The 27,854-nt window shown below is 34.0% G+C and overlaps 1 protein-coding gene across 3 annotated transcripts in view; it reads right to left on the bottom strand.

Moving 5' to 3' along the window:
- The window catches only part of LOC143078647 (MAM and LDL-receptor class A domain-containing protein 1-like), a 175,528-nt gene that overhangs the window by 50,972 nt on the left and 96,702 nt on the right, over positions 1-27,854 (bottom strand). For 2 of the 3 annotated variants that reach the window (XM_076253497.1, XM_076253500.1), the window contains exons 16-21: positions 18,892-19,350; positions 18,102-18,190; positions 8,689-8,818; positions 8,114-8,289; positions 4,719-4,806; positions 924-995 (exon numbers count right to left, since the gene is read on the bottom strand). In XM_076253497.1, the coding sequence (XP_076109612.1) occupies positions 924-995; positions 4,719-4,806; positions 8,114-8,289; positions 8,689-8,818; positions 18,102-18,190; positions 18,892-19,350 (1,014 nt within the window). The remainder of the gene's footprint in view (positions 1-923; positions 996-4,718; positions 4,807-8,113; positions 8,290-8,688; positions 8,819-18,101; positions 18,191-18,891; positions 19,351-27,854) is intronic. The other variant, XM_076253498.1, reaches the window with a different exon arrangement.

The raw sequence follows: 27,854 nt of genomic DNA, 5'->3' as shown, positions 1-27,854 counted from the left end.
ATTGAACTTGACCTCCATTTTGTCATCAGTAACAACATATTAAAATTTGGGAAGCTTAGGTAGAACAGTTCATGCGTAAATGCACGGACACGACTGGAAACTCCATTTTTCAATCTTTCAAGAACCATAACTCCTGAACGGTAAAAGTCAAAATCGCCATTATTGAACTTGACCTTCATTTAGTTGTCAGTAACAACATATTAAAATTTTAAAAGCTTTGGTTGAACGGTTCATGAGTTAATGCACGGACAACATTTGATTGCCGCCCTCCAGCCCACCCGCCCGCCGTACATCCCCAAATCAATAACCGACATTTTTGTCACAAAAATCCGGTTAAAAACGTAGTTGAAAAAACTGTCAGAATAGGTGCAATTTGGGTACCGTCACGTTAGGTGCCTTCTGAAAAGATAAGAGAAAAAACATGGAGCACCATCTTTAAATGTAAATGGCTGAGTGCCATTTTGACTTTGTACCAGGATGTCCAAGCACAGTGAAGGTAACCAGTCAAAAAATATAAACTCTGGATCCAAAGTTGGTAATATGAAAGTAGTCTATTCAAGATTAGTTTAAAAGTCTAATCATCTGGAATTTGAAAATCAGGATTTAATTATATGGTGATAAGAGAAAAGACGCATTATTTTATAAGATAGTGTAAATTCAGAAATAATTGCGTGCATTTATTATTGCGATTTTGTCATTTTAGACTTAAATGCGATTTTAATTTTTATTATTGCGTTTACAACTCTGTTGCATTTTTCGCAATAGTAAAAACCTTGCAATAATTTCTAAATTTAGTACTCAAGATTTGTCATTTATTTCCCTGATATTCTGGATGAGAAGGCTTCTTCATCCTTTTCACCCCCTACAAAGTGTTGGTAAAGATGTACAGATTAGATGTAATCATAAAAAATCAAAATAATTACCTGTTGGTTGAGACGTAGTTGGTGCTGCTGTAGTCGGAGCAGTGGTAGTTGGACCAGATGTAACTGGATTGCCTGTAAAAAAAATGGACCTATTAACATGACTTCTTAATAGACTGAGACAACTTTTAAAAATATTTCTTATTTCTATTTATCTTGTTGGAAAATGATAATATATATAGAATAAAGGACTTTTTGTTTTTGATACTGACTTTATCACAGTAACTTATCAGGTAAGCCCGAAAGGCGAGCCTGATATTTTCTGTGATAAAGTCAGTATCAAAAACAAAAAGTACTTTATTCTGTTGATCGGTAATTTAAAAAAAAAAAATAAAAAATCACTACAATAATAGAGAAAATAACAAACAAACTCCTTTTTCGCGTCGAATCACGGCGAATCACATTTGACGTCACAGGCTGCATTACGTCATTTGAAATTTTGTCACAGTGCAGTAAACATGGCGTTCTCTTGCAAAAAGTATTGAAAAGGACATTATTGCATGCGTTTCATTAATATTCTGCTTTGGACATGACACTAACAATGGCAAATATAATGGTAGTATACCGGTAAGTCAAGTTTATTTATTTTTCACAAAGCATCATCATAGTGATAGTCATAAATAAGAATGATACGATATGAATCAGCAGATTTTTCATCGATCATCATTTTGAGTTCAACGACAAGTTTTAATGATTATATTTTACTTAGTTTAGTGGATAAAATTACATAATTTTGTCATTATTTGCTCAGTGTTCATCATGAAAACGATCACATTGATTTCAAATAAATTTAAGAACGCACTGCGAGGAGACATTTATACAGGAGCCCCCTCCCCCCAAAAAAGTCCCACAAAAATGTCGAAAATGCGTAAATTTCATTTTTTTTTTCTCTAACTTCTCTGATGCGATAGCGGTACCTTTTTGGTCACTATTTATGTGTTGCGTTTAATTATGATTGTAACACTATATAGTGACTGAACAGGTAAAACAAATACTTCTCAAGAAAAAGAAAACTACTTGGAACAGCACCAGGCTAGGTATTGTATGAATAAACACTCGGATTGGAATAATGGACGGTATGGTATGTTAGTTGTACTTCATATATATCAATTATTCTTTTTTTAAAAGTCTTTTTTTCATGCATTTTCTGTTCACATTTTCACAAAAATCGTTTCAAACGATGTCAAGTGTTATTCGCCAAAAATATACGCGCAATTTTGTGAATAATAGGGGAAAGTAGATCCTTACGCGTTGCATTCGCGCATGTCATTTGCGTACTAACCTAATAATTTTTATATCACGGCCAGTTCACTGATACTGACATTATCAGCAAGTACACATCAAAGGAACAATGTACAAATTACCGATAAAAGATACTTATTATACTCGTAAAATTTGAAAGCACAATCCCGAAGGTAATACAATAACTTCCATTTAAATGGAAGAACAGAGTTCAAATCAGGGCTTCCAAAACGGTCATATATTCCAGTCATTTGTATAATGTCCAGTAATAGTCCAGCTGGGCAAAGCATGAAACGGTCATCTACTTTTTAGTTTTCAAGGCTTTTTCGGTCATTTTTATATAATTCACGATCTTTTTGCCTGTGACATCCACACATTTCCGGTCATAAAAGTGACATGATGATTAATTACTATGAAAACAACCCCTACTTCAATACTTACTAATTTTAATCAAGGCTAATTAGTTGTTGGACAGCTGAAGGTGACAGGTAAACTATTTTCAGTACCGGACATCGTATAAATTGATCGGTCTATTCACAATTATTTTCTTACATTTCAGCGGTTATTATCAAATTTATTTAGTCCAAAAGATTTAAAAAAATTCTAAGAATTAGTTTATCAACATGATTTGATGAAAAATTTAAAAAGGTTTTAAATGAAAAATCATCATAACTACGTCATATGAACTAGAACACATGTGTGCATGTGCACAGGTGGAAAATTTAATTATGCGTCCTACATTTCTTCAAAAATGCTAAAATTATCATTGATGCAATGTTCATTTCAAATATTTTGTTGAAGAAATAAAGCGGAAAGAGCTAGTAGTAGTGCTTTATAAACATATACGGATTTTACGTATCCGTTTATGGTCCGTGTTTTACCATTGTCAAGTCAACATCCGGTTTTTAGAAAATGTGATTTTAATCTCCATGGAAATTAGATGTGCCAATGCTTATACAACTGTATACCAAATATGATTGACCTACCACTTGCCGTTCACCATAAACTACACCTAATCACAAAACTAATACATTGTTGACGCCGTCGCGGCCGCCAACGCCGAAAACAGCATACCTATGTCTCACTTTTTGACTCCGTCAAAGCGAGACAAAAAAAACCAAGAATGTGTCCATAGTACACAGATGCCCCAATCACACTATCATTTTCTATGTTCAGTGGACCATGAAATTGGGGTTAAAAATTCGGCACTACAATGAGAAAGATCATATTATAGGGAACATGTGTACTAAATTTCAAGTTGATTGAACTTCAACTTTATGAAAAAAAGTACCTTGACCAAAAAATTTAACCTGACAGATGAACGGACCAACAGACCAGAAAACATAATTCCCCTCTTCTATCTTGGTGGGGCATAAACACTTTATAACACTCACCAGTAAGTGGTATTTAAATGATATTCCCTACTCTGGTCTTTATTAATCTTGTATGCTTTTTAATTTTAGTTTCTTGTGTATATTTTGGAGTTTAGTATGACGTCTATTATCACTTAACTAGTATAAATTTTTTGTTAAGGGGCCAGCTGAAGCATGCCTCCAGATGCGGGCATTTCTCACTGCATTGAAGACCAATTGGTGGCCTTCAGCTGTTGTCTGTCCTTTGGTCGCGTTGTTGTCCCTTTGACACATTCCTCTTTACCATTCTCAATTTGATATCAAAACTTAATACTCACCATAAAGTGGTTTGTTTTCCTGTGCTTTAAATTTTACTATTTAAAGGATATTCACTTCTTTGTAAGGGTTAGGGTTACTTAACACATCACATATTCTAGAGTCACTACTTTAATCCAAGTAGTGCCAATAAAATTTACCCCTACTCTTTTTTTCATAATATACTGTACTCCAGGTTCCAGGAGATGTGCCTTGATTGGCAGGTTATTTACAGAAACAGAAACAGATCCCAGATGTGGTAAAGTAAACACGAGGGGCTTCGGCTGTCGTCTGCTCTATGATGAGGTTGTTGTCTCTCTGACATATTCCCCATTGCCATTTTCAATTTTATATATCACCATAATTAACAAACCACCAGCACACACTCCAGGCATTAGTTGTATATCATCTATAGCAATATCTCCCTAACCCTAACCTTAACCACAATAATTAACATACCACCAGCACACACTCCAGGCATTAGTTGTATATCATCTATAGCAATATCTCCCTAACCCTAACCTTAACCACAATAATTAACATACCACCAGCACACACTCCAGGCATTAGTTGAATATCATCTATAGGAATATCTCCCCAACCCTAACCCTAACCACTATAATTAACATACCACCAGCACACGCTCCAGGCATTAGTTGTATATCATCTATAGCAATATCTCCCCAACCCTAACCCTAACCATAATTATTAACATACCACCAGCACACGCTCCAGGCATTAGTTGTATATCATCTATAGCAATATCTCCCTAACCCTAACCTTAACCACAATAATTAACATACCACCAGCACACACTCCAGGCATTAGTTGAATATCATCTATAGCAATATCTCCCTAACCCTAACCCTAACCATAATAAGTAACATACCACCAGCACACACTCCAGACATTAGTTGTATATCATCTATAGCAATATCTCCTTTCCATGATGTTACTTTATTAGCTTCTATAAATAACTGGAAGATAAACAAATTGTAAAATAAAATTGCCTCATTATATCTTGGTAAAAAAAAACAATTCTAGGAAAAATTTCATGGTAATTGATATTTAATTTTAGCCGAAAAGTCTATGTTTAGTGAAGTTCAATAAATGGTGATGAATTAAACAAAATATTCATGGATATTTGATTGTGCTTTTACAAAGTAATGTCCTCAGATAATTTAAAGTTTGTAGAAATTCAACAAAAATAGGAACTGAATGAACAAGAATGTGTCCAAAGTACACGGATGCCCCACTCGCACTATCCTTTACCATGTTCCATGGACCGTGAAATTGGGTAATAATCTAATTTGGCATTAAAATTAGAAAGATTATACTATAGGGAACATACGTACTAAGTTTCAAGTTGATTGGACTTGAATTTTATCAAAAACTACCTTGACCAAAAACTTTAACCTGAAACTCCCACTTTCATTTTCTATGTTTAGTGGACCGTGAAATTGGGGTCAAAAGTCTAATTTGGCTTTAAAATTAAAAAGATCATATCATAAGCAACAAGTGTACTAAGTTTCAAGTTGATTGGACTTCAGCTTCATCAAAAACTACCTTGAACAAAAACTTTAACCTGAAACTCCCACTTTCATTTTCTATGTTCAGTGGACCGTGAAATTGGGTCAAAAGTCTAATTTGGCTTTAAAATTAGAAAGATCATATCATAAGCAACAAGTGTACTAAGTTTCAAGTTGATTGGACTTCAGCTTCATCGAAAACTACCTTGACCAAAAACTTTAACCTGAACGGACGGACGAACGGAAGCACAGACGGACGGACGGACGAACGGAGCCACAGACCAGAAAACATAATGCCCCTCTACTATCGTAGGTGGGGCATAAAAATAATGAATCTTCTTTATCAGAAAATTAACTAATGCAAAAGCAAATTTTTTTTTGGTGGATTTAATTTCATTGTTTTTAAGTGGAAAGAATATATCCACGAAACTAAAAACCCCACGAAAATTGACCTTCATATACTATCACTTCCATTTAATGGAAACCACAAAATTAAATCCCCATTAAATCTTATATATAGACAAAACCACAAAATGTTAACCCCACAAAAATTAATGTTTTACAGTAGTTTATTATTATAATTTATATATCAGTGATAATTTTCTTAATATTTTATTCAAATTCAAAGAAATTGTTTAGGGGGATCACAACAATAAGCAGGAAACTATTGAACTAAAGACCCTGTGTTGCTCACCTAGGTCTATGTTCATCTTCAACAATGGACACATCCGTCATTGAAAAACAATATCTCAAATAACTATTTGTTTGACCATTTCAGCCATTGGAGTTGTTTGAACAAATTGTCTTGTTGATAATCTTCATAATTATGATTTTCTCTCTATCCATTTATATAATTTTCAAGATGAAAGGCACAAATGAAAAAAATGGTCAAGGCTTCAACACCAGTAAATAGTTATCAAAGGTACCAGGATTATAATTTAGTACGCCAGACGCGCGTTTCGTCTACATAAGACTCATCAGTGATGCTCATATCAAAATAGTTATAAACCAAACAAATACAAAGTTGAAGAGCATTGAGGATCCAAAATTCCAAAAAGTTGTGCCAAATACGGCTAAGGTAATCCTTAGTTTTTCGAAAAATTCAATGTTTTATAAACAGGAAATTTATAACAAGAGTGCACACGCTGAAATGTCTCGCCTTCTATACTAATCATTGATATTATGTTGATAGTCCTAAGTATAAAGCTAAGCTTTAATACAACTGTCACATAAACTAAACATTAACCAAGATAACTAAACAAAGACCAATGAACCTTGAAAATGAGGTCACGGTCAGATGAACCATGCCAGTCAGACATGTACAGCTAACAATGCTTCTATACAACATATATAGTTGACCTATTACTTATAGTTTAAGAAAAATAGACCAAAACACAAAAACTTAACACTGTGCAATGAACCGTGAAAATGAGGTCACGGTCAAATAAAACCTGCGCGACTGACATAAAGATCATAAAATATTTCCATACACCAAATATAGATGACCTATGGCATATAGTATTAGATAAAAAGACCAAAACTCAAAAACTTAACTTTGACCACTGAACCATGAAAATGAGGTCAAGTTCACATGACATCTGCCCGCTAGATAGGTACACCTTACAATCATTCCATACAACAAATATAGTAGACCTATTGCATATAGTATGAGAAAAACAGACCAAAACACAAAAATTTAACTATAACCACTGAACCATGAAAATGAGGTCAAGGTCAGATGACACCTGCCAGTTGGACATGTACACCTTACAGTCCTTCCATACACCGAATATACTAGCCCTATTGCTTGTAGTATCTGAGATATGGACTTGACCACCAAAACTTAACCTTGTTCACTGATCCATGAAATGAGGTCGAGGTCAAGTGAAAACTGTCTGACAGACATGAGGACCTTTCAAGGTACGCACATATCAAATATAGTTATCCTATTACTTATAATAAGAGAGAATTCAACATTACAAAAAATCTGAACTTTTTTTTCAAGTGGTCACTGAACCATGAAAATGAGGTCAAGGACATTGGACATGTGACTGACGGAAACTTCGTAACATGAGGCATCTATATACAAAGTATGAAGCATCCAGGTCTTCCACCTTCTAAAATATAAAGCTATAAAGTTAGCTAACACCGCCGCCGCCGCCGTAGCCGCCGCCGGATCACTATCCCTATGTCGAGCTTTCTGCAACAAAAGTTGCAGGCTCGACAAAAATGACCACAAAATTGATATTCATGTCAACACCGAAGTGCTGACTACTGGGTTGGTGATACCCTCGGGGACGAAACGTCCACCAGCAGAGGCATCGACCCAGTGGTGTAAATAGTTATCAAAGGTACCAGGATTATAATTTAGTACGCCAGACGCGAGTTTCGTCTACATAAGACTCATCAGTAAAAGATGTTCAACAGTTCTGACTTTAAAAAATACAATAGGTCTCAACCTTTTACAAATTTCTGCCCGTCAGATTTTATCTTTTTATAGAGGGTTTTAAATAAGACATAATGGTTAATTTTTAGCTTTGTGGACCATACTACATGTAATTTTTGTTTAGCTCATTTTTCTCTATTCATTATTTTTTTAACTTTTTATTCTATATATATTGTTCTCTATTTTGTAATCCCATCCAGAACCTAACTTATATCATTTATATAAAGACATCTAATTGTATACAAACAAACCTTCATTCCTGCAAATTATAGCATTTATATAAAGACATCTAACTATAAACAAACAAACCTTCATTCCTGCAGCATTAGAAATTGTAACCATTCCCTTGTTCCACTGGTCACCAAGGTTACCAGATTCTATAAATACTTTATTTTCAGGGGCTGTAACTCCGATTGATATTTTGAGATCTCCCATTGTATCCGAACCAAACATGTGATATTGAAAAGTCAAACAATAGTCACCTGCTGTTAAGGAAAAAAACCCAATAAGCAATATTTTTTTTCTTCATCTTTTTGATTTTATACTGTTTTTAAGGGAAGGCTAGCATATTCTCTTAATTCATGAGACATTTACTTTCTTCTGGTTGCATTTTACTGGTTTTTACAGAAAGACTAGCATATTCTCATTAGTCAAAACTTTTAAAAATTTTGGTCCTCAATGCTCTTCAACTTTGTACGCTATTTGGCCTTTTTAACTTTTTTGAATTCGACCGTCACTGATGAGTCTTTTGTAGACGAAATGCACGTCTGGTGTAAATACAAAATGTAATCCTGGTATATATGATGAGTTTATTTCTATAATAAGTTATACCACAGAATATCGTTTTATTGATAATTCCTTAAAACAAATAATATATAATTTACCATTTAAGTTCGTTGACGATTCCAACCTAGCAATATCGTTGCTACTTCTTGGTGAAGAAACTTCCACATACTTGTATTTACTGCCTTCTACAGCTGATTGTGGTCCAGTGCCCCTAGATGGAGTGCTTCTCTATATATAATTACATAAATAAAGTACTATAAATTATCTTTAAAGAATGTTTCTATATGTATATTACTTTTTAATGTCTTACAGTCAAATTTTAGAACAAACATTTCTATAATTGTCCCATTTGTCCCTCAGGCAAAGATGACCTTAGATGGATTTGGCTATTTTTGGTGGAAGAAGACTTCAAGTCTTCTGAAGACCTATGGTGCAGACTTTAAAATCATTGAACCTCCGTATGCCGCATCCGTTTCTGTGCATTACTATTTCATAACAACTTCCAATTCTTGACACCGATTTTTACACATGATTAAGCATCTGAATCATTTAATTTGTAAATTAGGATTGAAAAACAATCACTATAAATTATTAGACTTCATCTCATCTACATGAACGTTGTTTGTTTACTTGTAACCGGGTGTTTTTAATGTAGATATTTGTAGCACGCATGCTTGAATTCAGTATCGGGTCGACTCGTCCTGTTTACATCTTCGCTCTTGGTCTGTTCGTCCTGAGTTCTTTCGACCATATAGTACGTTCGACCTGTGTTCATTCTCTTCACTCTTATCAAGGACATTTTATAATATGTCCTTGCATTTATCAAAAAATATTAATACTAAGGGTATCGTTAAAGAAATCTCTAAAACACGATTTAGTGAAAATCATCTGTTCCTTATTTTGTTCCAAGGTAAAACAATCGTGTTCGGCCAATTAAATTCTGTGTTTCTCATGATCAAATTAATAAGCTAATCAAAAACGTTTTCTCTGAAGATTATTCTAACACGCTAGATTTTGAACTTTGTTGTTTCATCTAGTGTAAAATCGTGAACATGGCACTGCCGCAGGTGAATTTTCATCTGCAAACAGGGTTCTTACACAGCTTAAGGATAAAAGCTTGGCGGATTGACAAAATTCTATGATGCAGTACTACCATAAAGATAATACTGAATAGTAGTTTTTTCACTAATTTATTGACATTATACGTTATTTTTGTATTCAATTAAATCATTTAAAGCACGATGTAGTACTATTCTTTTTTCACAAAGACCAACAAACAGGTTGGGACATCCCCCTTATGAGTGGTGTCCCTTAAATGAAGGACTGTCCCTAAAACAAGGGGTCATTTTGCTGTTAAAAAAAGAAAGAAAATTTTTAAGATTTTTAACTCAAATGTGGGAAAATCCATTATATTTGGAACAACTATTCTAAATGCAGGGTCAAATTAATAAAGAAGATATCATTTTAGAAACATCACAATATAATTTTGACCTGTTTTGACCATTTAATACTTGATAGATGCATAGTTCTTGAGGAAAGTTTCATCAAATAATATGAATATAAAGGTGCTCAATTTTTACAGTGGGCTGTTATGTTCTTCCAATGATGGGTACCCCTCATTTGGAGTGTTGTTCCCAACCTGTAAAAGGTCCATCTTTGTGCATAATTCAAAATTGGAAATTTCAACAAGCATTATATATTCTTACACAAGAAAATAAACCCTGGTCTGCTAGCTACATGTTCATCGTTTTACTGATTTAATAACTAGAGTCATGCAAACAGATTTTACCTAATTCTTACGGTCCATTGAACATAGAAAATGATTGTACTGATGGGAAGTCCATGTACTTAAGACACATTCTTGTTTGAAGAAAAAAAAATATGTTATAACCATAATGGCACAAAGTAGGCTGGGTTATTGGTGCTGCTTTTATGGTAATTCAAGTAACCTTTTATTCACCTTCTTCCACCTCAGAACTATCAGCTCTTTGATTGGTATGTTTTGGTCACATAACTCTTTAACCTTTTGGGTACTTATACATCCTTGGCTTTCAAATATTCAGTTTTAAGTGTTCCTGAAGAAGTAAATCCAGAGGAGCACATCAGAAGCATTAAATGTATTACTTATTTGTTTTTTTTAAAACCTGCTTTGAAGGGAAATCTTGTCTAGCCCGTATAAAAAAGTAGATGTGGAACAATTAAAACGAGAAAACCTACGAACTTATAATGAAGGAAAAACAAACAACTACCACTGAATTACAAGCTCCTGACTCGTGAACAGCACATACAGAATTTGGTGGGAATGTGGTGGGGTTGAAGTGTTAGCAGACTAAATTAACGGGCCTATCCTCTCCTAACCTAGGACAGTGATGTAGACAAACTCCTAACCTGGGACAGTGGTGTAAACAAACTCCTAACATGGGACAGTGGTGTAAACAAAGGTTGTAAGCACAAAAGGGTAAAGAGAGCTTTAATTCATCAGTGGGAAGTAAAATTAAATATTGTAATGTCAATAAAGTGGGTTTCATTGGGGTCTAAGCCTGACACGGGATTGCTGATTTTTCGTAAGCGTGACACGTGAAAGTCAAATTATTGTGCCGTGAAAACGGGAAATGAAGTCTATCAGGACACGGGAAATTACAAACTAGACTAGAGGTTCTAAAGAGCCAGTGTCTCTCACATTGGTCTATGTAAATATTAAACAAAGGGAGCAAATGGATTCATGACAAAATTGTGTTTTGGTGATGGTGGTGTGTTTGTACATCTTACTTTACTGAACATTCTTGCTGCTTACAATTATCTCTATATCTATAATGAACTTGGCCCAGTAGTTTCAGTGGAAAATGTTAGTAAAAGTTAACAAATTTTATGAAAATTGTTAAAAATTGACTATAAAGGACAATAACTCCTTAGGGGGTCAATTGACCATTTCCGTCATGTTGACTTATTTGTAAATCTTACTTTGCTAAACATTATTGCTGTTTACAGTTTATCTCTATCTATAATGATATTCAAGATAATAACCAAAAACAGCAAAATTTCCTTAAAATTACCAATTTAGGGGCAGCCACCCAAAACGGGTTGTCCAATTTATCTGAAAATTTGTAAAGCAGATAGTTCTTGACCTGATTAACAATTTTACCCCCATGTCAGATTTGCTCTAAATGCTTTGGTTTTTGAGTTATAAGCCAAAAACTGCATTTTACCCCTATATTCTATTTTTAGCCGTGGCGGCCATCTTGGTTGAATGGTTAGGTCAACGCACACATTTTTTAAACTAAATACCCCAAAGATGATTGTGGCCAAGTTAAGATTAATTTGGCTTAGTAGTTTCAGAGGAGAAGATTTTTGTAAAAGATTACTAAGATTTACGAAAAATGGTTAAAAATTGACTATAAAGGGCAGTAACTCCTAAAGGGGTCAACTGACCATTTCGATCATGTCGACTTATTTGTTAATCTTACTTTGCTGAACATTATTGTTGTTTACATTTTATCTCTATCTATAATAATATTCGAGATAATAACCAAAAACAGAAAAATTTCCTTAAAATTACCAATTTAGGGGCAGCAACCCAACAACGGGTTGTCCGATTTATCTGAAAATTTGTGCAGCAGACAGATCTTACCCTAATAATCAATTTTACCCCATGTCAGATTTGCTCTAAATGCCTTGGTTTTTGAGTTATAAGCCAAAAACTGCATTTTACCCCTATGTTCTATTTTTAGCCATCGTGGCCATCTTGGTTGGTTGGCCGGGTAACCGGACACAGTTTTTCAACTAGATACCCTAATGATGATTGTGGCCAAGTTTGGTTTAATTTCGCCCAGTAGTTTCAGAGGAAAAGATTTTTGAAAAAGCTAACGACGACGGACGACGGACGCAAAGTGAAGGGAAAAGCTCACTTGGCCCTTTGGGCATCAATACATTGATAAACATCAATGGACTACATTTTGTGAATTGAAAAGGTAGTGGTAAGCCTTGGAAGATTTAGAAATCAAGTCAGTAACATAAGGTAGTGGTAAGTCTTTGATGATTTAGACATAAAGTCAGTAACATAAGGTAGTGGTAAGCCTTGGAAGATTTAGATATCAATTCAGTAACATAAGGTAGTGGTAAGCCTAGGAAGATTTAGATATCAAGTCAGTAACATAAGGTAGTGGTAAGCCTTGGAAGATTTAGATATCAATTCAGTAACATAAGGTAGTGGTAAGCCTTGGAAGATTTAGATATCAAGTCGGTAACATAAGGTAGGGGTAAACCTTTGAAGATTTAGATATCAAGTCGGTAACATAAGGTAGGGGTAAGCCTTGGAAGATTTAGATATCAAGTCAGTAACATAAGGTAGTGGTAAGCCTTGGAAGATTTTGATATCAAGTCGGTAACATAAGGTAGTGGTAAGCCTTGGATGATCTAAATATCAAGTTAGTAATATAAGGTAGTGGTAAACCTTGGAAGATCTAAATATAAAGTCAGTAACATAAGGTAGTGGTAAGCCTTGGAAGATTTTGATATCAAGTCGGTAACATAAGGTAGTAAGAGCCTTGGATGATGTAAATATCAAGTCAGTAACATAAGGTAGTGGTAAACCTTGGAAGATCTAAAATATCAAGTCAGTAACATAAGGTAGTGGTAAGCCTTGGAAGATTTAGATATCAAGTCAGTAACATAAGGTAGGGTAAGCCTTGGAAAATTAAGATATCAAGTCGGTAACATAAGGTAGTGGTAGGCCTTGGAAGATTTAGATATCAAGTCAGTAACATAAGGTAGGGGTAAGCCTTGGAAGATTTAGATATCAAGTCAGTAACATAAGGTAGGGGTAAACCTTGGAAGATCTAAAATATCAAGTCAGTAACATAAGGTAGTGGTAAGCCTTGGAAGATTTAGATATCAAGTCAGTAACATAAGGAAGTGGTAAACCTTGGAAGATTTACATATCAAGTCAGTAACATAAGGTAGGGGTAACCCTTGGAAGATTTAGATATCAAGTCAGTAACACAAGGTAGTGGTAAGCCTTGGATTATTTAGATATTAAGTCAGTAACATAAGGTAGTGGTAAGCCGTGGAAGATTTAGATATCAAGTCAGTAACATAAGGTAGTGGAAAGCCTTGGAAGATTTAGATATCAAGTCAGTAACATAAGGTAGTTGTAAGCCTTGGAAGATTTTGATATCAAGTCGGTAACATAAGGTAGTGATAAGCCTTGGATGATCTAAATATCAAGTCAGTAACATAAGGTAGTGGTAAACCTTGGAAGATCTAAATATAAAATCAGTTACATAAGGTAGGGTTTAGCCTTAGAAGAATTAGATATCAAGTCAGTAACATAAGGTAGTGGTAAGCCTTGGATGATGTAAATTTCAAGTCAGTAATATCAGGTAGTTGTAAGCCTTGGAAGATTTAGATATCGTCAGTAACATAAGGTAGTGGTAAACCTTGGAAGATTTACATATCAAGTCAGTAACATAAGGTAGGGGTAAGCCTTGGAACATTTAGATATCAAGTCAGTAACACAAGGTAGTGGTAAGCCTTGGAAGGTTAAGATATCAAGTCAGTAACATAAGGTAGTGGTAAGCCTTGGAATATTTAGATATCAAGTCAGTAACATAAGGTAGTGGTAAGCCTTGGAAGATTTAGATATCAAGTCGGTAACATAAGGTAGTGGTAAGCCTTGGATGATCTAAATATCAAGTCAGTAACATAAGGTAGTGGTAAGCCTTGGAAGATCTGAATATCAAGTCAGTAACATAAGGTAGGGGTAAGCCTTGGAAGATTTAGATATCAAGTCGGTAACATGAGGTATTGGTAAGCCTTGGATGATCTAAATATCAAGTCAGTAACATAAGGTAGTGGTAAGCCTTGGAAGATTTAGATATCAAGTCAGTAACATAAGGTAGTGGTAAGCCTTGGATGATCTAAATATCAAGTCAGTAACATAAGGTAGTGGTAAGCCTTGGAAGATTTACATATCTAGTCAGTAACGTAAGGTAGTGGTAAGCCTTGGAAGATTTAGACATCAAGTCAGTTACATAAGGTAGTGGTAAACCTTGGAAGATTTACATATCAAGTCAGTAACATAAGGTAGGGGTAAGCCTTGGAACATTTAGATATTAAGTCAGTAACATAAGGTAGTGGTAAGCCTTGGAACATTTAGATATCAAGTCAGTAACATAAGGTAGTGGTAAGCCTTGGAATATTTAGATATCAAGTCGGTAACATAAGGTAGTGCTAATGCTCACTGATGATAGCCCCGTCACAATTGGATAATATAAATAGTGCAAAAATATGCAAGTGTTCGGTAAGTTGTCGACAGGAAGTTGTCGAGTGATGACTCTGAAAACACATCACAAGGTATAGCTGGCTTATATAAACCCTGAAACCAAATTTCAGAAATCCCTGTATTGTAGTTCCTGAGAAAAATGTGACAAACATTTTAAACTGGGCTATCATGTATTAAATCATACAAGTGTTCGGTGAACAGAAAGTTGACGAGTGATGAATCTGAAAACGTATCATACAGTATAGCAGACTTACATAAACCCTGACACCAAATTTCAGAAATCCTAGTATTGTAGTTCCTGAGAAAATGTGACGAAAATTTTCAACTTGGCTATCATGTGCTAAATCATACAAGTGTTCAATAAACAGGAATTTGACGAGTAATGAATTCGAAAACGTATCACACAGTAAAGCTGACTTATATAAACTCTGAAACCAAATTTCAGAAATCCCTGTATAGTAGTTCCTGAGAACAATGTGACGAAAATTTTCAACTTGGCTATCATGTGTAAAATCATACAAGTGTTTGGTAAACAGGAAGTTCGCGAGTGATGAATCTGAAAACACATCACAGGGTATAGCTGACTTATATAAACCCTGAAATCAAATTTCAGAAATCCTTGTATTCTAGTTCCTCAGAAAAATGGGACAAAAATATTCATGGGACGGACGGACTGATGGAAAGATGGACAGATAGAGGTAAAACAGTATACCCCTCCTTTTTAAAGCGGGGTATTTTTTAAAGGGTAGGTATAAATTATGCAAATTAGAAAGATCATATCATAGGAAACATGTGTTCATAGTTGCAAATTAATTGGCCTTCAACTTCATCAAAATCTACCTTGACCAAAAACTTTAAACCTGAAGTGAGATAGACAGACAGCTGAATGTATAACAATTGAAAGAAGGATCAATGAACTGAAACCCAGACCGAAAAACATAATGCCCCTAATTAGTAAGGCATAATAAGTGAGACATAAAAACACAAGAGTGGAGTTAATGGGTACAATGAGTTTTACATCCCATACAACAAAAGGACTTATCTGAAAGAACTCATAGTACTGCCAGCTATAGTTCAAAGCCAGTAACAAAAAGCATGCAGCTAAGATTAAATTATAAATCTGTTCATGATGAAGTTATACCTAGGCATCTAAGACTAAATTATAAATCTGTTCATGATGAAGTAATACCTAGGCATCTAAGACTAAATTATAAATCTGTTCATGATGAAGTTATACTTAGGCATCAAAGACTAAATTATAAATCTGTTCATGATGAAGTTATACCAAGGCATCTAAGACTAAATTATAAATCAGTTCATGATGAAGTAATACCCAGGCATCTAAGATTAAATTATAAATCTGTTCACGATGAAGTAATACCCAGGAATCTAAGACTAAATTATAAATCTGTTCATGATGAAGTAATACCCAGGCATCTAAGATTAAATTATAAATATGTTCACGATGAAGTAATACCCTGGCATCTAAGACTAAATTATAAATCGGTTCATGATGAAGTAATACCCAGGCATCTAAGACTAAATTATAAATCGGTTCATGATGAAGTAATACCCAGGCTTCTAAGACTAAATTATAAATCTGTTCATGATGAAGTTATACCCAGGCATCTAAGACTTAATTATAAATATGTTCATGATGAAGTAATACTGAGGCATTTAAGACTAAATTATAAATCTGTTCACGATGAAGTAATACCCAGGCATCTAAGACTAAATTATAAATCTGTTCATGATGAAGTAATACTCAGGCATCTAAGATTAAATTATAAATCTGTTCACGATGAAGTAATACCCAGGCATCTAAGACTAAATTATAAATCTGTTCATGATGAAGTAATACCAAGGCACCTAAGACTAAATTATCAATCTGTTCATGATGAAGTTATACCCAGGCATCTAAGACTAAATTATAAATCTGTTCATGATGAAGTAATACCCAGGCATCTAAGACTAAATTATAAATCGGTTCATGATGAAGTTATACCCAGGCATCTAAGACTAAATTATCAATCTGTTCATGATGAAGTTATACCCAGGCATCTAAGACTAAATTATAAGTCTGTTCATGATGAAGGAATACCCAGGCATCTAAGACTAAATTATAAATCAGTTCATGATGAAGTTATACCCAGGCATCTAAGACTAAATTATAAATCTGTTCATGATGAAGTAATACCCAGGCATCTAAGACTAAATTATCAATCTGTTCATGATGAAGTAATACCCAGGCACCTAAGATTAAATTATAAATCTGTTCATGATGAAGTAATACCCAGGCATCTAAGACTAAATTATAAATCGGTTCATGATGAAGTAATACCCAGGCATCTAAGACTAAATTATAAATCTGTTCATGATGAAGTTATAATTAGGCATCTAAGACTAATTACAAATCAGTTCATGATGAAGTAATACCCAGGCATCTAAGACTAAATTATAAATCGGTTCATGATGAAGTAATACCAAGGCATCTAAGACTAAATTATAAATCAGTTCATGATGAAGTAATACCCAGGCATCTAAGACTAAATTATAAATCGGTTCATGATGAAGTAATACAAAGGCATCTAAGACTAAATTATAAATCTGTTCATGATGAAGTAATACTGAGGCATCTAAGACTAAATTATAAATCTGTTAATGATGGAGTAATACCCAGGCATCTAAGACTAAATTATAAATCTGTTCATGATGAAGTAATACCCAGGCATCTAAGACTAAATTATAAATCTGTTCATGATGAAGTAATACCCAGGCATCTAAGACTAAATTATAAATCTGTTCATGATGAAGTTATACTCAGGCATCTAAGACTAAATTATAAATCTCTTCACGATGAAGTAATACCCAGGCATCTAAGACTAAATTATAAATCTGTTCATGATGAAGTAATACCCAGGCATCTAAGACTAAATTATAAATCTGTTCATGATGAAGTAATACCCAGGCATCTAAGACTCAATTATAAATCTGTTCATGATGACGTAATACCTAGGCTATTTGATCATCAATACAAAAATTGAATTTACAGTATATCTGTTTATATTTCTTTTTATGTTTTGTAATGATATATTAAACATATATATTCTATCATCTTATGTATTTGTAATGTAATTGATTGTAATGATAAATGTTTGTTCTTAGTTTGTGTGTTGTTGACAATCTTTATTTTAGATTTTATATGAATAAAATCTTTTTACTTTGACTTACACTTCTAAGAGTCCAATCAAAATCATCATTTGTAGCTTCAACCAAAAAACATGGAGCACCATCTTCAAATGTACATGTCAGGATACCATCTGAAAATATAGAGACAAACGTAGAGCACCACCCTCAAATGTACATGTCAGGGTAACTTCTGAAAGGATAAGAGAAAAACATGGAGCACCACCCTCAAAAGTACATGTTTATGTGCCTTCTGAAAAGATAAAAGAAAACATGGAGCACCATCTTTAAATGTACATGTCTGAGTGCCATTATTACTCTGTACCAGCATGTCCAACCACAGTGAAGGTAACCAGTCTAAATAAACTCTGGAGTCAAACGTTGGTAATATGAAAGTAGTCTATTCAAAAATAGTTTAAAAGTCTAATCATCTGGAATTAAAAAATCAGGATTTAATTATATGGTGATAAGAGAAAAGACACATTATTTTTTAAGATACTGTAAATTCAGAAATAATTGCGTGTATTTATTATTGCGATTTTGTCATTTTAGACTTAAATGCGATTTTAATTTTTACAATTTTTGAAAAAAAATCTGTTTAATTAAAATAAAATATTTCATATTGCGAGTTCAAATTATTGCGTTTGCAACCCTATCGTATTTTTTGCAAAAAGAAAAACCTTGCAATAATTTCTGAATTTACATTATTCAAGATTTGTCATTTATTTTTCCTGATATTCTGGATGAGAAGGCTTCTACCCCCTTTTCATCCCTCACAAAGTGTTGGTATAGAGGTACAGATTAGATATATACTATAAAACATCAAAATAAATACCTGTTGGTTGAGACGTAGTTGGTGCAGCAGTAGTCGGTGCAGCCGTAGTTGGTGCAGCCGTAGTTGGTGCAGCTGTAGTTGGTGAAGCGGTAGTTGGTGCTGCTGTAGTTGGTGCAGCTGTAACTGGTGCAGCAGTAGTTGGTGCAGCGGTAGTTGGTGCAGCGGTACTTGGTGCAGCAGTAGTTGGTGCAGCCGTAGTTGGTGCAGCAGTAGTTGGTGCAGCTGTAGTTGGTGCAGCCGTAGTTGGTGAAGCGGTAGTTGGTGCAGCTGTAACTGGTGCAGCAGTAGTTGGTGCAGCGGTAGTTGGTGCAGCGGTACTTGGTGCAGTAGTTGGTGCAGCCGTAGTTGGTGCAGCAGTAGTTGGTGCAGCTGTAGTTGGTGCAGCCGTAGTTGGTGAAGCGGTAGTTGGTGCAGCTGTAACTGGTGCAGCTGTTGTTGGACCAGATGTAACTGGGTTGCCTGTAAAATAATGGACATTTTACCATGACTTCTTAATACACTGAGACAACTATTTTAAATATTTCTTATTTCTATTTAGCTTGTTTAAAAATAGTAATATAAGATACTTATTATGCTTGTAAAATTTGAAAGCACAATCCCCAAGGTTATACAATAACTTCCATTTAAATAGAAGAACAATTGCACATATTTTATCTGTCCATGAACAACATGAACAATAACCATGATAAATAAAAAAAATGTGTTCATTCTTTTTCATTCCTTTAAAGTTGATATATATATCATAGTGAAAAAATTGCTTCAAAGCAAATGCAATGCAATTTCAAAAGTAATTAACATTTCCATAACTCTTTCAAAAATATTTGATCTATACTATAATACTAGCAAACTTTTCCTCGACATTGCTGATATAAATATAAAAGTCTAGAGAGTGCGTACAAAACAATTTTCAGAAAATTAATACATGTATTTCCAAATTGAAAAAAACTCTTTTAAAAATAGAAAAATTTTAAAAATTGACTTGCTTTTGACATTTATACCGATATTTATCTACTGTACAAGTTTGATTATAAACTGTTATTACAGAGATATGTCTTCCTTTTTGTAGGTTCAATAATGCAAATGTTGAAATTAAAATAGCAGCACATGTAAGTTTTACAAATATTCTAAGTCAATGAACCATGACTGAAGGTACATGAATAAACAATCTCCATGGAAATGCGATGTGCCAATACTAATACAACTGCATACCAAATACCATTGACTTATCATAAGAAGTTCCCTTTAAACAAACAAATACATGCCAATTAAGTAAAATTTCGAAGTCAATAAACCATAACTGAGGGTCGGGGTAAAATAATCTCCATGGAAATGGGATGTGCCAATGCTAATACCACTGCATACCAAATATCATTGGCCTACCACTAGGGGTTCCCCATAAGCCAATCTTACCACAAACTTAATATAATAGTTATCAAATATGGAAAGCCTCAGCTGTCATATATTAGAGATTTACAAAACGTTATGCTGAAGCTTAAAATGTAAAGTTAAGACAGCGTGATGTTGAATTGAGTCATCAAAATGCTAACTCTGAATTACAATATGCTAAGTTGCATATGCGCAATGCTGACTTGCAATGACAAGTGCTGTAGTCTTGATAGTATAATGATGTGAAGTTGACGTTGCATGATGTTAGCTTGCAGATGGATAATGCTCAGTCATCCACTTCGATTGCTATGATCACAAATAAATTGAACAGCTACAATGTATGGTGCTGACTTGTTATTAATAAATGTTTAGCTGATATAGTACGATGTTATCTCATTGTGATATTGCGATAGGTCTATCATGCAATCTGTTGATTTAAAACACCATGATGTACAGTTGAAAGTACATGAAGTTAAGTTAAGATAACACGATGCTACACCACTATATTGAAACGAAAGGCCCACCATACAAAACAACACGATGCAATATAAAAAGTACATGATGTTAAGCTAAGATATCACGATGGTTTATCAGTATAATGTCACGATGGGCTTACCATACAATATGCTCACTCGAAACTACAAGACGTACAGTTGAAATTTTGTAATGTTAAGTTATGATAGCATGATGTTATATCAATTTAATGTCACGATGGGCTTACCATACAATATGCTCACTCGAAACTACAAGACGTACAGTTGAAATTTTGCAATGTTAAGCTAAGATAGCATGCTATTATATCAATATAATGTCAAGATAGGCTTACCACACGATATGCTCACTTAAAACTACACAACGTTCAGTTGAAAGTATGTGATGTTAAGCTATGATAGCATGTTGTTATATCATTTGAATATCACGATAGGCTTACCATACACTATGCTCATTTAAAACTACACAACGTACAGTTGAAAGTATGTGATTGTGAGCTAAGATAGCATGTTGTTATATTATTTGAATGTCACGATAGGCTTACCATACACTATGCTCATTAAAACTACACAACGTACAGTTGAAAGTACAAATGTATGTGATGTTGAGCTATGATAGCATGTTGTTATATTATTTGAATGTCACGATAGGCTTACCATACACTATGCTCATTAAAACTACACAAGGTACAGTTGAAAGTATGTGATGTTGAGCTATGATAGCACGATGTTATATCATAATAATATCACGATAGGCTTGCCAAACAATATGCTCATTCAAAACTTCATGACGTACAGTTGAAAGTATGTGATGTTGAGCTATGATAGCACGATGTTATATCATAATAATGTCACGATAGGCTGGCCATACAATATGCTCATTCAAAACTACACGACATACAGTTGAAAGTACGTGTTGTTGAGCTAAGATAGCACGATGTTATATCATTATGACGTCACGAGAGGCTTATCATAAATGTGTTGACTTTAAACTACACGATGTAAATTTGAAGTAGTTTGGTCTTGACTTGAAACAGTAAAATGTTAAGTTATAACAAGAGTGCACACACTGAAATGTCTCGCCTTCTTTACTAATCATTGATATTATGTTGATAGTCCTAAGTATAAAGCTTTATTACAACTGTCACTTAAACGTTACATTAACCAAGATAACTAAACAAAGACCAATGAACCATGCAAATGAGGTCAAGGTCAGATGAACCATGCCAGGCTGACATGTACAGCTAACAATGCTTCCATAAAACAAATATAGTTGACCTAATACTTATAGACCAAAACACAAAAACTTAACACTGAGCAATGAACTGTGAAAATGAGGTCAAGGTCAAATAAAACCTGCGCGACTAATATATAAATCATAAAATATTTCCATACACTAAATATAGTTGACCTATGGCGTATAGTATCAGATAAAAAGACCAAAACTGAAAAACTTAACTTTGACCACTGAACCATGAAAATGAGGTCAAGGTCAGATGACATCTGTCCGCTAGACATGTTCACCTTACAATCATTCCATACAACAAATATAGTAGACCTATTGCATAAAGTATGAGAAAAACAGACCAAAACACAAAAACTTAACTATAACCACAGAATCATGAAAATGAGGTCAAGGTCAGATGACACCTGCCAGTTGGACATGTACACCTTACAGTCCTTCCATACACCGAATATACTAGCCCTATTGCTTATAGTATCTGAGATATGGACTTGACCACCAAAACTTTACCTTGTTCACTGAGCCATGAAATGAGGTCGAGGTCAAGTGAAAACTGTCTGACGGGCATGAGGACCTTGCAAGGTACGCATATACCAAATATAGTTATCCTATTACTTATAATAAGAGAGAATTCAACATTACAAAAAATCTGAACTTTTTTTTCAAGTGGTCACTGAACCATGAAAATGAGGTCAAGGACATAGGACATGTAACTGACGGAAACTTCGTAACATGAGGCATCTATATACAAAGTATGAAGCATCCAGGTCTTCCACCTTCTAAAATATAAAGCTTTAAAGAAGTAAGCTAACACCGCCGCCGCCGCCGCCGGATCACTATCCCTATGTCGAGGTTTCTGCAACAAAAGTTGCAGGCTCGACAAAAACAGAACGTGAAGTCGAAATAAAACAATGATCGGATGACAAATACTTGTGCAGAATTGAAGATTTTTGGTGTTGACTTCGAATATAGTACAAATGTTAGATCGTTTTTATGTTAAATTGAAAGACAATAATGATGCGTAAAACATTACAGAATTATGTGAATTGAAACTGCAATTCTATGGAAAAGAATGAGGGACAAATCCCCAGGATTTTTCTTCCTTACGTGCAAATTGATGAATATTAATGAAATTTAACTCGAGAGGCAAAATGATATAAAAAGAAAGTCTTCCATAAATACATAAAGCAAAAGAATTACCCATCGCTTAATATTACACTTGAATACAGTTTTGCCGTAAATTTTACATGTTTTCTATGGAAATTTTTTTTTATGATCTAAACCCAGACTTTTTTTTTCTGAACAATATTTAAGAAAATATTTATCTATGTTGTGTGTTAATATATACAATATAGTGTTGTGGCTTTATAGGACTTATGACTGTAAGGGTAAAATTTCTACTCATATAAAATCACATCTATGTAAGAGTTATCAGAGCATTTGTATTTACCACTCCTCTTTTCCGCGAAATAAAATATAAGAATCTGGAGTCCTAATCTTAAAAAACAAAGATCAACTGATATGACAAATAATACGCTAAAACGAAGGACTAAGAGGGCCAGAGCTATATGAGAATGTGCCTCCAGGCCTTGTTAGAGGTATCTGAATGTTCTTTTCCACGAAATAAAACAAAAGAATCTGGACTTAATCAAAACCGATACGATTACGACTTCCGTAAATCCGTAAAAAGACGGTTAGTTGACTAGTTCGTTGAAAATTCGGCTAGGCAAGTAAAGTATGTCTTGTAACAAAGCAGGGTTTATTCATATTAATACAACACTTACATGTTCTCGTCCTGATTTGCATGTAATATTTGCCACTGTACTTAAAATGCACCCCTTTTCCCCAAAATAAAACCACAAAATCTGGACTTAATCAAAATCGATGCTTTTTGGATTTCCATAGGTTGTCAGAGACTGTGTGTCAACTAGTGTGTTAAAAATTCGGCTAAGCAAGCAAAATATGTCTTGTACAGATCCAAGATTTATTCATATTCATATCACACTTACATAATCTCGTCCTTATATGCATGTAATATTTGCCACTGTACATGAACACAAATACATTATCATCTCTTCCTTTTTTTTTATGAAAAGGAGCCTATTACTCCTATTTACTTTTATAAATTGTTATTTGGATGGAGAGATGTCTCATTGGCACCTATACCACATCTACCTATATATCAACTTTGAGCACGTTTACAGATTTGACACCCTGTAATTCATGTTTTTTGGAGTTCCTTGAAAATTATAACACATTCCTTCTTTATTTGCAAAATCGCCAATTGACGATCTGCTTACCCTTCTGGACCACCTGAGATGACCCCTTTATTAGGGTTTACGGTTTTGCTTAGTCTTTGGTTTTCTATGTTGCGCTTAACATACTGTTTGGCTTTTGATTTTTTTTTCTCTCGTTTATTTCGGCTGATGAGTTTTTGTCATGACATTGTCAGGTAAGAGTTTTACTATCCCTTTTGTATCTTTCGCCTTCTTTTATCCATTTTTGTGTATTTTGATTCATTTTATTTTCAATTCTCCCCTCCCCCTGAACAGTATAATAGATAACTAATTGAAAACAGAAACCCTTTTCAACAAGGGAAATCTACAAGTAACTCGACGTGACCGAGCTTTTGATACCATTTGGCGTGATGGACTCTGGTTTAAGTTGCTTACTCAACATATAAATGGGAAAATGTATAATGTAATTATACATTTATATGAAAATATTAAATCAAATATTGTATATAACAGTAATGTGTCAGACTATTTTATGTGTGACAAAGGTGTCCGCCAAGGTGAAAACTTATCCCCTATATTATTTGCATTATATTTAAATGACCTAGAACACTTTTTGGAAGACCAAAGCCTGTGGGGGCTTGAGAGTATTTCTGAGGAAATGGAGTCCAAGCTTCAAATTTATCTAAAACTGTTTGTAATCCTTTACGCGGACGACACAGTACTATTGGCAGAAAGTGCTGATGATTTACAGAAACAGCTGGATTCTTTCAGTGAATACTGTAATGTTTGGAAGCTTAAAGTTAACGTCACGAAAACTAAAGTGATGATTTTTTCTAGAGGCAGAATGCCGTCAAAATTGCATTTTGATATAGACGGCACGGACATTGAAATTGTTAAAGAATTTAACTATTTGGGCATATTGTTATCTAGAACTGGTAATACTAAAATAGCACAGAAAAACTTTGCAGAAAAAGCAACAAAAAGCTATGTTTAATGTGTTGAAAGCAGGCCGCATGCATAATCTTTCTATTCAATGTCACTTAGATCTTTTTGATAAAGTTGTGAAACCCATACTTTTGTGTGGATGTGAAATTTGGAGGCATGGTAATATTGAAATTATAGAAAGAATCCATCTGAAATTCTGTAAACTTCTTTTGAAACTGAAAAAATCCACACCTAACTATATGGTATACGGTGAACTTGGTAGATATCCTTTGGATATTGATATTAAATTAACAAGAGTGTCTTATTGATGTAAGTTATTATCCGCTAAAGAGACTAAGCTATCTTCTATCGCATATAGACTATTAAAAACACTATTTATTGTTAATAATGTATTTACATTTTTTGTGATACCAAAGGGACAGTCAAACTCATAAATCTAAAACAAACTGACAACGACATGGCTAAAAATGAAAAAGACAAACAGAAAAACAATAGTACATATGACACAACATAGAAAACTAAAGAATAAACAACACGAACCCCACCAAAAACTAGGGGTGATCTCAGGTGCTCCGGAAGGGTAAGCAGGTCCTGCTCCACATGTGGCACCCGTCGTGTGAAAATTATACCTTGATAAGTACTATTTTGTTCGTGTTAATACACTAAAATTTGGAAAACTGATGAGCAAACTAAACAAAAAGTCAGAGTTAAAAAGATTATATAAGCTTATAAAGTGTATAAATAAACATGTGGGTCCTCCTGGCTAAAATGAATATTATTTTGAAACCACTGTATTTTATATATGTTTTGTAAATAGATGCACATTCATGTACATTTTTTGCACTCTCTCTGTACCTATGTATCTGCAATGGTTATGAGAATAAAGATATATTATATTGTAAATTTCTTCCTCATTAGAGATATTGCCCTTAGGGTAGATCGGGTGTCTTCCGTCATCTTATATTCTCATATAGCACGTACAACACAATCGATTTAGATCTAAAAAAAATATACAAATTTTGAGAGAGGAATCATTGTTTTTCATATCTAGTACTTTTCATCTTGACGAAGAAAATTATGTGATTTATCTTATTAAAACGACTATTTGTTGTTGAATACAGAACGTTTTTTGCATATTTTTAAACTTTTCCATATAAGGGGAGATAACTCGGATAACATTATTTTTTTTGTAGGATTATTTTTTTTAAATTTTTTGCCAGGGCATTGTCAGTCTGTTTTCGACTTATGAGTTTGAAATCCCTTTGGCATATTTCGTCTCTAATGATGGAATGTGTAGGGACTTTATCTATTTTGTTTTGTAAACAGAAAACGAGTCTCGTGATCCCAGTTTTTATTTTTATTTTCTAAAATTGAGTTTTCCATGTATAGTTAATACAAAATTTGACAATACATGCATAACCTGTAGCTGGCAAAACGCTCTGTAGCCTACACTTTTTATTACGTTTTTCAAAAAAGAATAAACTACATTTTGGCATATGATTAAAAAAAATCTACTGATTTTGATTTAGACCACACTAATGAAAACTATGAGAGAGAGAGAGAGAGAGAGAGAGAGAGAGAGAGAGAGAGAGAGAGAGAGAGAGAGAGAGAGAGAGGGAGAGAGAAACTGTTCCACAAATTAATCAAAGCAATACCAAAATAATTCATATATAAAAAAGATGTGGTATGATTGCCAATGAGACAAATGTCCACAAGAGACCAAAATGACACAGACATTAACAACTATAGATCACCGTATGGCCTTCAACAATGAGCAAAGCCCATACCGCATAGTCATGCACTTTATCAAATTTTACAGATTTTTTTTCTTTGAAAACACATATAGATAGAGAGAAGCTGTAAAGAACCAAGAAAATCACTATAGACAAGAAAATAAGTGACGGAAATCATTAATTGTCTTCTTATTATGAGTTATGGTCATTATCCATCAATTACTTTTCCAATTTAAAAAAAATAAATATTCTCCGAGTGGATATACAGATAAACCTGGGCACTATCTTACTTAATGCTGGAAAAATGGTTGGCACTGCTGTAAGGCATGATGTTTTTTTTTTTAGAAAGTTGACGATTTATACTGGAGGCTCTAGGTCAAATTTAATTAGGTTTCATAGACTTCATGTATGAGCGAAAAGTATACAACAGAATCTACCATACTTTATGTTTGGGTTGGCCCCATGCAGTATCTAGATTCTTCCACCTATCAATTCATCCATATGGATACATTCGAATTTTATAGATTATTATTCAATTAATAATTTCATTATATTGTTTGGTGGTGTTGTTTTTTTTTTTGGAGGGGGTGAGGTCACATTCTCTTTTACAGTTCTACTCTTTAGCGTATCATTTATCAGATCTGTTGGGTTTAATCTTTTAGAATAAGTCCATATTAGTTTCTTTTATTTTGGAGAAAAGGGAGCGGTATTAAATAAAAATGATCTGATAACTCTGACACGGATCTGGTGTTATAAGCTTTAACATTAATAGATCATTTCCCAGAAAATTTGAATTTTGTGAGAGGGCATAATACTTTGTATTCCCTGTCAGAGATATGTATTTTTTTGTCGTGTAAAAGGAATTTATACGAGAGAAAAAAAAACTAATCACATGAGGATTATTATAAAAAGTCGTTTAGTCTTTACA

Source organism: Mytilus galloprovincialis, chromosome 6 (genome assembly GCF_965363235.1).
Source record: "Mytilus galloprovincialis chromosome 6, xbMytGall1.hap1.1, whole genome shotgun sequence".
In the NCBI taxonomy this organism is placed as follows: Eukaryota; Metazoa; Mollusca; class Bivalvia; order Mytilida; family Mytilidae; genus Mytilus; species Mytilus galloprovincialis.
The sequence above is the reverse complement of the archived record's forward strand: the minus strand, read 5'-3'. Positions and strand labels throughout refer to the sequence as shown.